This window comes from Amphibalanus amphitrite, unplaced genomic scaffold (genome assembly GCF_019059575.1).
Source record: "Amphibalanus amphitrite isolate SeventyFive unplaced genomic scaffold, NRLGWU_Aamphi_draft 002254F_arrow, whole genome shotgun sequence".
Lineage (NCBI taxonomy): Eukaryota > Metazoa > Arthropoda > Thecostraca > Balanomorpha > Balanidae > Amphibalanus > Amphibalanus amphitrite.
In genome coordinates this window covers 6276-20000 of record NW_024883739.1, presented here as the reverse complement: position 1 = coordinate 20000, position 13725 = coordinate 6276, and the positions used below count along the sequence as shown (strand labels likewise).

The 13725-nt window shown below is 46.3% G+C and overlaps 1 protein-coding gene across 1 annotated transcript in view; it reads left to right on the top strand.

The window, feature by feature from the left end:
- LOC122376702 (zwei Ig domain protein zig-8-like) overlaps positions 1-10973 on the top strand; it is a 33017-nt gene extending 22044 nt beyond the window's left edge. Inside the window, exons 4-7 of the mRNA XM_043356616.1 lie at positions 2071-2205; positions 7571-7784; positions 9520-9668; positions 9868-10973. Coding sequence (XP_043212551.1) covers positions 2071-2205; positions 7571-7784; positions 9520-9641 — 471 coding nt within the window. The 3' untranslated portion in view covers positions 9642-9668; positions 9868-10973. The remainder of the gene's footprint in view (positions 1-2070; positions 2206-7570; positions 7785-9519; positions 9669-9867) is intronic.
- The last annotated feature ends 2752 nt before the right edge of the window (positions 10974-13725 follow it).

The following is a 13725-nucleotide window of genomic DNA, read 5'->3' as shown; positions in this document are numbered from 1 at the left end:
GTCATCAGTGCACGAAACTGCCGAAGCGTGATAGGATGGTGCCTTTCTTGGATCGGCCGATGGCTGTTCGATTTGTGATTTGAACACAACGGCTACTTTGCTGCTGGTGATCGGATTCCGCGGAGTGATTTTGTTGGCTGGCAGGTTTATGGCTCTGTTCGGCACGGCCAGTATGTCAATTTGTGTTTATTGCGTCTGCAGTTGTCTGCTTCAGTGCAGTTCAGCATGGGATTGGTACAGTAAAAAAGTGGCCCTTCTAAGCATGAAAAGAGCTTGTGCATAACAAGAGGAAAAAGACGAGAGGGATAGAGCGCGAGAGAAGAAAGTGAAAGACAGAGAGAAGCGAAAGGAGAAAGAAAGAGAGGGAGAGTAAAAGAGAGAGAGATAGAGATAAAAAGAGAAGAGAGAGGGAGGGAGAGAGTGTAGAGGTCAAAGGGTCGCCCCGCGCTGCTGTGCCGTCGTCGGGACGCTCTATTGAGCGGCGGCATGCCCCGGCCGGTCGTCTGGCTCCGTTACCGGGCTCAGAGCAGCGGCATCGTTTTGCTCCGCCGGCCGGCCGACTCCGGTGGTGAGCCATTCAGCGCCCATGTAAACCGTTCTGCTGGTGAGCTCTAAAACTCGCCGAACGGGGCCCGGCTGATACACGCTGATTCATTGCCGGATGACGAACGGTTTATGACGGTATCGTTGTGCCATCTTATGCTGCGATAGGGACTGAGAAATGTGGTTCATGTGCCGCTATCGTAGAGTCCACTGAATGCTCCGTGATATATAAACACAACCGGAAGCTGAACGGGTCGGGGTTCGCCGGACTGAGCGAGGGGGACGCCACTAGCCGCTGGGCCAGACTGAATTCAGGCGTCACTGGGTAGGGGAGAGTGGGGCAAAGCGGCCACCCTAACGCTTCTCACGATGCCAACGCTTGATTTTTAAACTTGGAAAGATTCTTTCTATACCAATGTGATCCCTGTTAAGCTGCCTTTTATTTCAACTGCGTTTTATTTCCAAAGGCGTTCATATATGAAAGATATTGACAAAACTTTGAACCTATGCATATTGGCCACTTTGCCTCATACCCCGGGGCAAAGCGGCCACCGGCGTCTTCTCAAGTCCCGATATGAGAAACAAAATAGTTGCCTCGTATACGACTAGGGTATTTGATGGTGACAAGGTTAAGCGAGGATGGATGTTTACTTTATCATATTCCACCTGTAGGTAAACAAAGAAAGGATTTTCATGAAAATAAACATTTAATTGCATTATTTGGTAACTCATGCAACTGAAAAGTGGCCAAGATGAATGCAGGACGACACATTTGAATATAAATAATGTTTTTTATCCAGATGGAAGCAACTTAAGGCCAATTGGGGGGTGGCCACTTTGCCCCGGCCACTTTGCCCCGCGCATACCGTCCGAGACAAAAATATTCCAGCTTAGCTATTAGTGGGGTAAAAAACATTAAAATTGGTAGAATACATGTACGATAACCATGCAATGCATAGACAAGAACGCTTATAAAAATTCCAAACGGTTATGGCATAACATAACATTTAAAAATTGTAAAAATTGTTGGTAACCTGGCAAGAAATGCTTTTTCGTGTTTCACGGAACAATGGTGATGGGCCTGAAACCCCGGTCTGGCTCATTCGAACGACCGTGAAGAGAAGTATAATTGGAAACCATAAATTGGAACTGACGCCAGCTATGAAGGGCTAAAACGATGGGTGGCCGCTTTGCCCCGGGTGGCCGCTTTGCCCCACTCTCCCCTATAGCGAGCGATGAATAATGCACAAAGTGTTATGTAGATTATTTTTATAGGGTCAGGAGTCTACTTCACCATGTGTCCCTGTATGTCAGTGCAGTCATGAAAGCATATCGACGGGATCTGTAGATATGCAACCACAAAGCTGTAAAATGAATTATTACGCTTCATGTGCAAACGCCTTTTTTGTATTTCATTGAGTCTAAAACAAGAACAACACCACTGATGATCCTTGGGTCAAAAGTGCATTCGCTAATAGATTTTAGCCGTTGCTTACATCGACATCTTACACTTATTCTGTTCCGCAGGTATCGTCCGGCTCCGGGTACGTGTCCCGATTTGTACACCTGCATGTGTACCAGCCGGTGGCGACCATCACGAGCGGTACAGAGTACCACGTTCAGAGGGGTACCACCATCCAGTTGGTCTGCGTCGTGGAAGGGGTAAGGCAACGCACTTACAGCGCATCCTTATGCTGTGAGCTCATTTGTGGCTGTGCATGTTTGTGAGGGGATTTTGTTATACAAGTTGGACTGATATACAGTTTCGGGTGGCAAGGTACTGCCACTTTTTTTGCACGGCTGGGGCCTTGCGGTGATCATTCTAGATGAACCTATCCTCCCTCTCCTACCATCCCAGCACTTATGCATGGACCCGCAGACAACTCCGATCCTCTCTTCAGCATCACATACCATGGACGCAGCGAGGAAAGGTAATGCTTAACCTTCCTATTTGGCAATAGAAATGCGTCGCGTATAATGCCCGAGCATTTAGTTGCATCAGCGAGGGTGCATAATACTGCGCTATGTTGTTATGTTACGCATGCTCTTGCTGATCTGTTGATACCAGAGTCAGAGCAAGCATATATTTACGACGCACTTCTTTTCTATGACAAACTGCGGCCTCTAAGCTAAACTACTCCGCGGAGAGTCTGGCCCGCGATGCGGCAGATAGGAGCAATGACTCTGGCTATCAGCGGAGCCATGAATGGGCTGCGGGCTGCTGATGATGAAAGCCATTCATAGTGAAATTTAGATGTCGTCAACAGAAGCCGGCTACTATAATACTTTGCTCAACGGCTTTTACACAAGCACGACCCACCAGACCGGGCAAAACGCTCACTTAAGGTGGTATTTGAGGGCTACATGCTGTTGATGGCGCTGTTGCCAGCTTAACCCTCGCATGTGTAGGGGGGGGTCGGATGGACCCCCCCCCCCATGGTTTTTCGCGAATAACTCGCGTAAAAAGCGGCCGATCGCGAATAAACTTTCAGTACCCTCGCATTAATCAATTTTACACCTACCCTGAAAATTTCATGACCCTGACCCAAATGACCTTTGACCTGTGACCTCTTTTCTGAGACCATGTTTGGCCGGAATCGCGATTCGGCGTATGTCGGCTCGCATTAGCCGCGCGTTTGCAAGCTTTTCGTGGTTTCAAACGTTCAAACATGTGATTTGATGTTGCTCCCATACATTAGGGTGGGTGTCAAGGTCACCTGAAGGTCAGGTCAGGTCATTGACCTTTGGTGACCTCGGGTGACCTCGTTTCACTTTTTCGAGTTTTACTTGTTTCTAGGCTAGTTTTTGGAGCTGAATTCGAATTTAGCAACCGTTTGAACATTTACGAAGTAGTTTTGGTGCCTTCGTAACATGTTACGAAGCTGTCAGAGGTGGTTGACACGTACTACGAGTACCCGTCACAACCCCTACTGGTTGACCTGACCTGACCTGACCCGACCTGGTCTAAATGCTTAAAGACATTATCTGTGATCAAAACTAACACGATATTCGTGATCAGCACCCCGAAAAACCCCTTAGCAGCCACACTTAGCGACTTTCTAATAGGTCCCGATTTTCCCGACTTTGGGTCATTGACCTGACCTGGAAGGTCAACCATTGACCTAGGACCTTAAAATTGGGTATCATCGGCTTCCTCTCGTCACGGGCAACACGCTCGTTTTTTCCGCGAAGCTCTAGCTCGATCAGGGGCCAAACGGCAAGGAGGGGTCCAACCGACCCCCCCCCCCCCCTACACATTAGAAGCTGGCAAACGCCGCACACATGCGAGGGTTAAATTCGAATATGTCGCAATACCTGCTAATTCACCACCCCATTGAGTGTTTTTACCGGCATCAGAATACTTACCCCAGGTTGGGTACATTTTGAAGCGAAATAATATCCTCAGAATGGATCTATAGAAACGCTTGGAAATAAACTATGTTTCTGTCTCTTAGATGAATTTAATAGATAAATTATATATAATTAGATAAATAAAAGAAGTTGACCTTTTCCTCGACATAAAAAATGTAAAAAGCCGAATAATATATTTAAAAAAAACGGTGAGCTTTCGGCCACTGGCCTTTATCAAACCAACGTGATAACAATGTTAAAAGACGATCCTGTGAATACCTAATCTGTCTGCCATTTTTCAAAAACCGAAGATCGTGATATTTTAGGAAAGGCGCTACTCATAAGGGCAAACTATTTGATAGACCGATTGTCTACATAGTGTCCGGTGTACGTAACATACATAATATACAATTGTACACGTAGCTGTCAAACACACATCGTATGGAAGGTATGTACACTAACGCCGATGTACATCACACACATAACAAAATAATATACACATACACATATTAATCGATTGAGTTGCAAAGGCTACACGCTCACAAGATACACATGATACAGGCGCTTACATGATCGGCCACGACGAAAGATTTGAGTTTATGTGCGGGCGGTTTGCTTTTATAAGTAGGGATTCTGCGATTTTTCTGTCCGGGTGGTCTTTGGAGCGATAAAGGACGCGAACCTGAAGAGGAAGGGATGATTTGTTTAGCGGCGCGCCGGGGTGGTGCTCACGGAAGTGGTCTCCCATCGGGGTCCCTTCGGATGCGCTCAAGGCGTCTCTTAAATAGTCGTGTTTACATAGGGTTCCCTTAATCTTCCCCTATTTCTCCCCTATTTTCAGATCGAATTTTAGGCATCATAGCGCTCGCGTGTAACGTTGCTGTGGACGCTATTGCTGTTAGAAGCATACTAAGCATCGTTTATGCTGTAAACAATATAAATTGGGCTTATTTAATACTCGAAATTCAACAATTCATATTTTGAAGTAATTTTATCCTGCCCTTCAATTCCCTCTTTAAGCGACAAATAGGGGAGGATTTGGTAGCGTAGCGCCTTTCCAAAAGCTGCTACGCTACCATATCCAGTGGTTCTCAAACTTCCACATCACAAAAGCGGCGTGCTGATTGGCCGGCAGTTCCGAAACGTCCGACTGGTGGTCCCCGACTCGACAAGCGCACGTGCGCCGACTGAGGATTTTTAAGTGGCATTAACGCATAAACGGCAGAAAGTCAAGGCGGAAATTCGACAGGTGCGGTGTTCTGATATTGCCGTGGATGTGATTACACCTACTTGAATAATAGCTCAGCCGTTTAAAGTATGTTAAATGCCAGATAGTTTTCTGATTTTTCTTGCTTTGAGCTTTCATGTGCTATCACTTTTACCTCAGTGTCTAGTCTGAAAGCTATTTGGGAGAGCCCTAAAGGTAAGTAACAATTGCAAACTGCTTCTAGAATGACTTAGTTGCGCCATATTTGTAGTAAAGCAAAGTAAAGGAGACAGAGGAATCCTTTATAAGGGACATTTAAGAGACAAATAGGGGAAGATTAAGGGAACCCTATGTAAACACGGTTAATAATGTTCGTTAAATCTTAGTCGAACAGGTCGTTTTGTCTCGCCAATATATGTGCCGTCGTCACCCTTTCCTTCACACAACTTACAATTTAGCCTGTAGACGACGTTCTTCTGTGTACAATCACCTGAAAAATCTGATTTACACATGTTGCATCGTGGGCCTCCAGGGCAGATAGGTTTAGATAGAGATGATCTAACCAGTTTGTTCCGTAGCTTTTGGGGGTTCCTCCATGCTATCCTGACAGCTAAGCCAGATTTCCTAACTTTACTTTGAATTTTGCATAGCAGTTCTTCATCTATGTACGGTAAACATAAGAAGCCATCTTCGCCCTTGTCTCGACTAACTTTACCCATCCTGGATCTGGACCCTTGCTGTTTGACCTCCCACAAGAGCCTTCTAAGAACTTTCTCTGGGTACCCATTTTGAACCAACAATGTCCAAATCTTGTCTATACTCGCCCTCTCTTTAGCACTGCTCGAAGAGTTCCTGATCGCTCGCCGAAACTGACTACGGACTATGTTTTGTTTAGTAGACTTCGGGTGGGCTGATTTATAGTGCAGGATGATCCCCGAGTTCGTAGGTTTTATGTAAAGTTCCGTTTCAATCTTCGTAACCTGGCCCTGGGTCACTACTGTCACTAAGGTATCTAGGAAGGCCACACCCGACTTTGTACCGGAATGCTCCATGGTAAAGCGGAGTGTCGGATGAAGCGAGTTTAAATGCGACAGAAAATCTACTAAAGCCTGCTCTCCATAGGTCCACACGCCTGCGTAATCGTCAATTCTTTTATTTATCTAATTATATTCAATATGTTCCTCGCTCGAGCACTTAGTAATATTACCGATAAATTATATAGCTTCTCGGGGATCGCTTTAATTAGTGCCTTGTGCTCAGCTAGACGTTTGGTATGCAGTGCTATCTAATTGCGCAATTCCGCAAGATTGAGAAGCAAATTTATTTTTACGAGAGACATATGAACCTTCGTACAATTATATGAAGCTTCCATATCCACAATATGTCTTTGCATCCATTGAAAAAAAAATGTAAACTGAATGTTTTTTTTTTTTTGAAGCTGACAACGGTAATCTCCCTATGATCAAGGTCAGGTATGTCGTAGCTATTGTTTGACAAACTAATTCGCCTCATAGCTGCCAACATGGAATAAGTTTTATTTTGGGGGCAGGGGAGGGAATGCTGTTACAAATTGTATTGTTTTTCTTACAGCTTGCATTAAACAACGCGTAAGCATGGAATACTCTCTCAACCAATTTTTATGCCAGATTGTAGCTCACTGGCACATCACGATATTATCGAACCTTTAAAAATGCTTCTTAAATATGCGCCTGCTGAGCAGTGGCGCCAGCACATCAGTTATTCATGGGCCAAGTTTGTAAGAGGCTCGGAAATGTTGATAAGACGGGCAGACCGGGTCGAGGCATTAGCCATGCAGCGGACATTTCGAGATTCGTTACGGTACATTCTCTATGGGCGCGACCCCGTCTGGCCTTTCCAGGACTGCAGAGCTGAAAGGACGGCAGTCACCCCGCTCGTTCACCTAGATTTGAAACCATGACGTGATTCCGACTCATTGCTATTCGCTGTCAAAGGCGAATGGTCGGAGTTAATCGCACGATTATTGGTGCTCTCAGAAATCGGAGGCTGTGAACGAATTGGAATTTGCCATCCGGTGATGGTGGCCGCCATCTCGATCAAAAGAGCCGATCTCAATTAAGCGCACATATTTAAATTCACTGCAGATTATCGGAGGAGATCGAGTATTTAGTTCACAGTCGCAAATCGGTGACAAGAGTTCATGATTTACCGGTGATAAGTAACGTGATAGAATGGATGCGAAGCCGTGGTGGATATTTTTTTGTGGGAGATAAAGACGTCATTTTAGACTATCTGCCTAGCCTCAAAGCTAATTTATTTCTCCATCTCATTGCTGTGTCGCACCTCTTTTCTGCGTCACCGAAACTGTACAATACAGAAATGAGAAACCGTCTTTTGAAAGAAGTTTTTATCGAGCGCTAATCTTAAAAGTATAACTTCATCTTGTATGATCTTGTATCTTGTATCATCTTGTATCTTGTATGACTTCAGAGTCTTCGGCCGCCGAGTTTCGTATTCTGGTACCACGAAGAGGACGTGATCAACTACGACAAACAGCGGGGAGGCATCACGGTGGAGACAGAGTCTCCCGAGAAGACCTTCAGCAAGCTGACTATCACAAACGCCAAGCGGCAGGACTCGGGCAACTACAGCTGCAAGCCATCCAACGCTGAGCCCGTCTCCGTGCACGTCTACGTCTCACAAGGTGGGTTGGTCGGCTCGGCGTTCCGTCTTTTCGTTACCGTCCAGGCATTGCGAAGCTGTCTTGCCAATTCGAAGTTTTTGCTGACACCCATTTTCCTCCCGGCTTCTCCCGCATTTGGCGGTAGACGCTGACTGCACCCCCACAGCACAAGGAATCACATTAGCCGTTTTCACGACGGGCTATCCAGCGAATGCACCTGATTTGACGAAATCTGCACCTAATTTCTTTTACAGCAAATATCTTCCTTTTATGAATTTATTTCAGTGTTTTAATCGATGATGCTCTCTGATAATATGACAAAGCAGGCATATAAGCAATTAGTGCAACCCTAGCTGATAGCTGCTAAGAGACACACTGAACCTGATTTGACCAAATCTGCACCTAATCTGTACCAGATGTGCACCAAATGTGTACCAGATGGCGGTCGTGAAAACGGCTATTACATCCACCTTTTATAGCAGAGACGTTGCCCGGTGCATGCTCATTTGTTCTTTTTATTTCATTTTGTTCAATTTGTTTTTTTTTTGCCATTTTTGATTATGTGCGTTCTGCCTGGATGCAGCACAGTGAGCACTGGGCGTAAAAATATATCCCAAGCATATCCATATTTTCGCCAACATGCAGCTGGAAAAGTTCCTCAATCTCGGCTTTGAATAACATTGCTCCGCTTTTAGTTAAAATGCATATATTTCACGTCATTGTCCCACATTCAGTCCTCAGGTGGCCATCTAAACCCCATCTGGCTCCCATTTGTGCGCCGTTATCCCGATGCGTTGGTCCTAACCTCTGGCAGCCGGCGGGAAGTCGATTTCCGCGGTGGAAACGGGCTGCCGTCGGGGAGCGGCCCGCCGGTTTTCAGTCACGTCGGTAGTGGGCGGGCTGTTTTTGCGGCGCGGCCGTCTCTGCCAGCTCCATACATGATTGCTCCCGCCGCCTCTGTCATTCATTCCAACGGGTGCGCGCCGCTCACTGTGCTTGTCCCGCCGGGGGGAAGGGGAGGAAGTGGGATGGACAGGGAGAAACCCGCGGTCCCTGCTCAGTGGTACAGTGCGGCGCGCTGACCGGTCGGCCCACCATTGTCGGCGTTTTTTGGTGGTATTTTTTCTGCGGGCTGGATTCACGAGGGCTGACCTTCGCCGCCATCCGGCCTCAGACGGTCGAATGATTAAGTTCGCCGCCGGCTACGAGCTGGGGACAAACTAGACCAAAACAACGCGCTGTTTTGACAGCGCCCCTGGAAAGTTGGCGCTGCGTGGTTAAAGCGGCCGAGTGGGAAGTGTAAAGATTTAAACCACTAACATTTACAGCCCACGTTTGTTTGTTTAATTTCCTAATATTTTTGTCAATAAGTTTTATAGGACCTTCCTTTGAATATCACGATATATACTATTATTGGTCTTTACTGAGATACGACAACAAATTAACCGAAAGCTTGATGAAACCATTATGGGTAAAGTAGCGTAACATTATTTCGTATCGACTACTTAGAAATATCTACTTTCACTTAATTAATAGTCATGATGCCTACCATTTAGGTACTGCATCTATGAAAGCATCATTGTTTTAAATTACCCGTTCATGAATTCCTCTCATAGATGTCCAGGGACTGTGTCGGCGCTGCTACGAAATCTGCGCGCTTGTGGATGCCGCCACCCAAATGAAGACAAATGGCGGGCCCTTCAGGTGACGTTTTTTCCTCGGTCGTGGCGCGCCTCTAATGGGTCTGTTTTTGCAGGAGACAAGATAGCCGCCATTCAAGGCAAGGGCAGCGTGGCAGCGGTGACGTGGAGGGAGCGGCCTTGGCTAGGTCTGCTGCTGTCCGTGGCCCCCGCCCTGGTCTCTCTGGTCACCAGGTGACATGGCTAGCGGACCGACCGCGCCCCGGTGAGTGGCTCAGAACTAGCTAGCGAGGGAGGCTACCGAGTGTATAGGTCATGTTTGCTGATTCATTTTGTGGTTAGCTTTGGATTTAAGTGACGTTATTATGCTCTTCGCTTTTGATTCTGGTGTAATCTTTTGCGTCGGCCAGCTCCACAGGTATATGAGTAATAACGCTTAACTTTTATTTTTCTGTTTGTTGCAGAGAGAGTATCCCCGGCCGTAAGTTCGGCCAGTCTGGCTGTCTGGCTGTTTGTCTGTCTGTCTGATGGTCTGGCAGACAGTTTTCTGTCCGTTTTGGTATTCGTGCACGAATGGAGTGCTGACCGATCGATGGAAACACTTCTGAGTGCAGAACTATCGCTGAAACGCAATAGGAACATCGCGGTAAAATCGCGGTGACAACGTGAAATAGTGGGACCTCAGTAATGGGCGGCCACGCCTATGCTGCGAGACTACTACTCAAAGCTGTGGGACTAGCAAGCTCTGAGGTCCAGCTACGGGACTAACGAGTACTCCGGGCCAGCTGTGAGACTAGCGAGCGCTGAGGTGCCGCTATGCGTGGGACCTGCGCAGTCAGAGGATTCGCCCGTCCGTACTTGGAGTCGACCCAGTGACCTCTGAATGACCTGAGGGGAGCTGTGACCGGCCGGCTGGCCTCACAGACTGAACAGACAGTGATTGTATCAGATGTGATGTCAGCGCAAACTACAGACTCCACTGGCGATGATCAATCGATTGGATCTTCACCGTGTGTCCATGTGTGTGTCTGTCTGCATGTGTGCTCATGCGTGTGAGTGTTTGTGTGTATGTGTGCTGATGATTGTTTGCTGATGTGTTTGGATGCTCATGTGTAAGAGACCGTCGCTGATGTGGTGCTATTCGGCGCCGCTGGACGTCCGCTGTGTTCCGGTCGTTAGTGATTGGTGCCCCCTCCGGTGACGATGATGATCCCTCTCTTCTCTCTCCTGCTCTCTCCCTCTCCTACTCTCTCCCTCCCCGTCTCCTGCCGCGGCTCAGCAGTATGCCCCACGTGCAGCGGTCCGGAAGAGGGCCAGACTGACGAGCCGACCACATAACGTGTGTTGCTCGCTGATCAGTGGAGCGAGCTGTTTTGATCGGGTGATTAGGTGATAGTCCGTGGGCGATGTGTTCTCACTCCGGCTGGAGCGTGTGATGTTTTATGGGCAGGGTCCAGCCAAACTGGTGCTGAACGCTCGTCTCGAGACTTGTGTGGATGTGTGTTATATCGTACAAAATGTTACGAAGAGCTGAATGGAATCGTATCATTATAAATGTTCTACATATTGAGACGTTGGCTTTGCTGTTTTAAAATTCATATTCCTGGAATAACTTGCTTGTGTCCTTACCTTGCTTTACGATGAAGTGGTATGTGCATGTTTTCCGTTAAGTTTTGCGTTCGCCTACTTTACAATGCAGGCGGTGAATTAAGTGATTATTATGATTCGTTCATACCCTTGAATCCGAACTTTAAAAATGCACCTAAATCGCGTATCCAGAAAAGAATATTTCTCTCTTCCCCCTCTTCTTCCCCCCAACACCTGGCACTGGAAAAGAGCGATACTTTGCTGTCTACATATGTATATAAAGAAGCACAAATGGAGATTCAATGTAGATGCAAAAGGATAGTTTATTTTATTTGAATAGCTTATCAATGTGGATTGTGGATCTCTTACAAAAGCTGAACTCATTGTTCGAGCTTTAATGCATCTCAATCTAGAGAACAGCCAGAAACCGCACTTTGGCCTGTTGAGACGCTGACATATGGCCAGTTGAAGCTTGTTATATGCATCACGCTGCATTTATTTGCTCTCCTCATTTAGCATTTGCGTGAAGCCAATAAATAAGACACCGTGTTGATCTGTCAACTTCTAGCCATGCTTTGCAGACTCCGAGAAGGATCAGTAATAATATATATGCCCAATAACAGTATGTTTAGCATGACTACATGATTATTGTCGATAGACGGAGAACAAACAAAGTTACGGTAATGTGAATTGTAATGCTTAAGTACTTGAAGAGTTTGTTGACCATGAAATTTCTACGAATGTATTACATTCAAAGGATGCTGCAAATATATAGCTAACGGAATTTTTATATTTTTATTGCATTTACATAAAACTGGTATACATAACGGTGTTTTTCGCAATTCGACAAATGTCAATGTGATTATGTGTACGACAGTCATTTGTTTTGAAAGATATGAAAAAAATGTAATCAAACAATAGCGAGTTGATTGTGCACTCACCGAAGAGCAGGTTTATTTTGAAAATATCCCATGCAGGACTAAAAAAGTGACGCGAGGGGTCAAACAGATGTAACATTAGGCCAAGGAATTTTTTGAACATCATTGACTACCTCAAAAATTTGTAGGGAAGTTTTGTGCAAACCCTATATACCAGTAACACCGTTGACAAATCTTAACGCTATTTTTTCATTCCTCCGAGTCGAGCCCTCGCCAGCTGAGGCGGAAGGGATGCCCCCAAGCGTCTTTTTTGTGGTTGATCGGAACGTGCTGGTTATGGGGGAGTAAAAATAAAACGCATAAGGAAGAGGAATGAATGATTCGATTGTGATGACCGAATCGCCATTCAGATATTTACATGTGTATTGTAAATACATATATGTGTTCTTACATGTGATGTGTTATTTCTCAGAATAAAAGAAGAGGAGCGAAATCGAGAAGAAAGTAATATAAGCCGACATAAAGAGGAGAGAAGAAAGAGAGAGAGAGGGGGGGAAGAGAGAAAAAAATCCTTGCTGCGCTCGCACGTTGGTAAAGAATGAGAGAGCCTATGTAGCTGATAGCATTCTGACGGCACCAGCACATTTCTGAAGCGGAGCGGAGCGTCCCCACAGACATATTTACAAAGCCCGTTGTAGGCCCTGGTATCTTTTTCAAGCGATAACATTGGAAAGTACCCACACACACACACACGCGCGCACGCATCTTAACACCTGTGCACATTACCAACGCGACGTCTAAGGGGGTTTGGGAAGGTCAGAGGGGTCAGAGGTGACTGCAAAGTGCAATGTGTCCTGTCCGCCGCTAAGGCAGGCGTCTTTTTCCGTTTTTGACGCCGGCATGGCTCTAGCGCTCTCACGATAATGGCTATCCACGCCGACTGGCCTCCAGACGCCTCAGTCAACTTCTCACTTCCGACAATCCAATTATGCAAATTGGATTATCTGTGTCCCAAACACTCCACAAAGTCGAACCGGGGACGCCGGCACCCATACTTTGCTCAAAGTTGAGATACTCAAACCTTGAGAAAATATGCCTGACCTTTGTTCTTCAACTATTTGACGGCTCCGATCCGCATGGTCATGATGCTTGGCCTACATAAGTATGTAAATGGACGCGTCCCGAGATATCCAGGATTTAGCGCGGGAGCAATAAATTACAGCGTGACGTCACCAGAACTAAACCGGGCCAAAGTGTCAGCCTGGTCTCCGGCCCAGCTGAACACAGAGTAAAAGGTTGTTAACTTTGGCAAATCATTGCATAGGTATTGAGCGTTATTTGAGATTAAAAAGCATTTATGGTAAAATATAGGAGTGGCTCTAGTGAAATATATTTTTCTAGGCTATACGTATGGTATTGTCTATGTAGTTATCTTTAGTTATCACAACCACCATCGAAGTTTAAAAAAACGCATTACCTGAATGCTAGTGCGAATCTGGCACTGCACAAAGACGAGGTAATGACTGCCAAGCTTTTATAAAATTGGCCGCCGCGCTCGTCGGATTTTCTCCGGTCCAGAAATGCTCAAAAGTAAGAGTTTCAAAAAGATCACATTCAGTAGCGGTGGAACACCTTCAATTAAGGGGGGGGGAGGCACTGCCGACTTTTGGTCCCATTCTTTCCATGCAACGCCCATAGGGCTAATTAAAAAGACAAAATCAAGTGGGCACGGTGCCCCGATGCCCTCCCCCCGTTCCGCCGCCTATGAGAACCAGCGACAATGCTTAAGCACAAACCCAGGGCGTGATGAAGAGGCTGCGGCCATAACAAAGGGGACCTTTGACGCACACCCGAAAC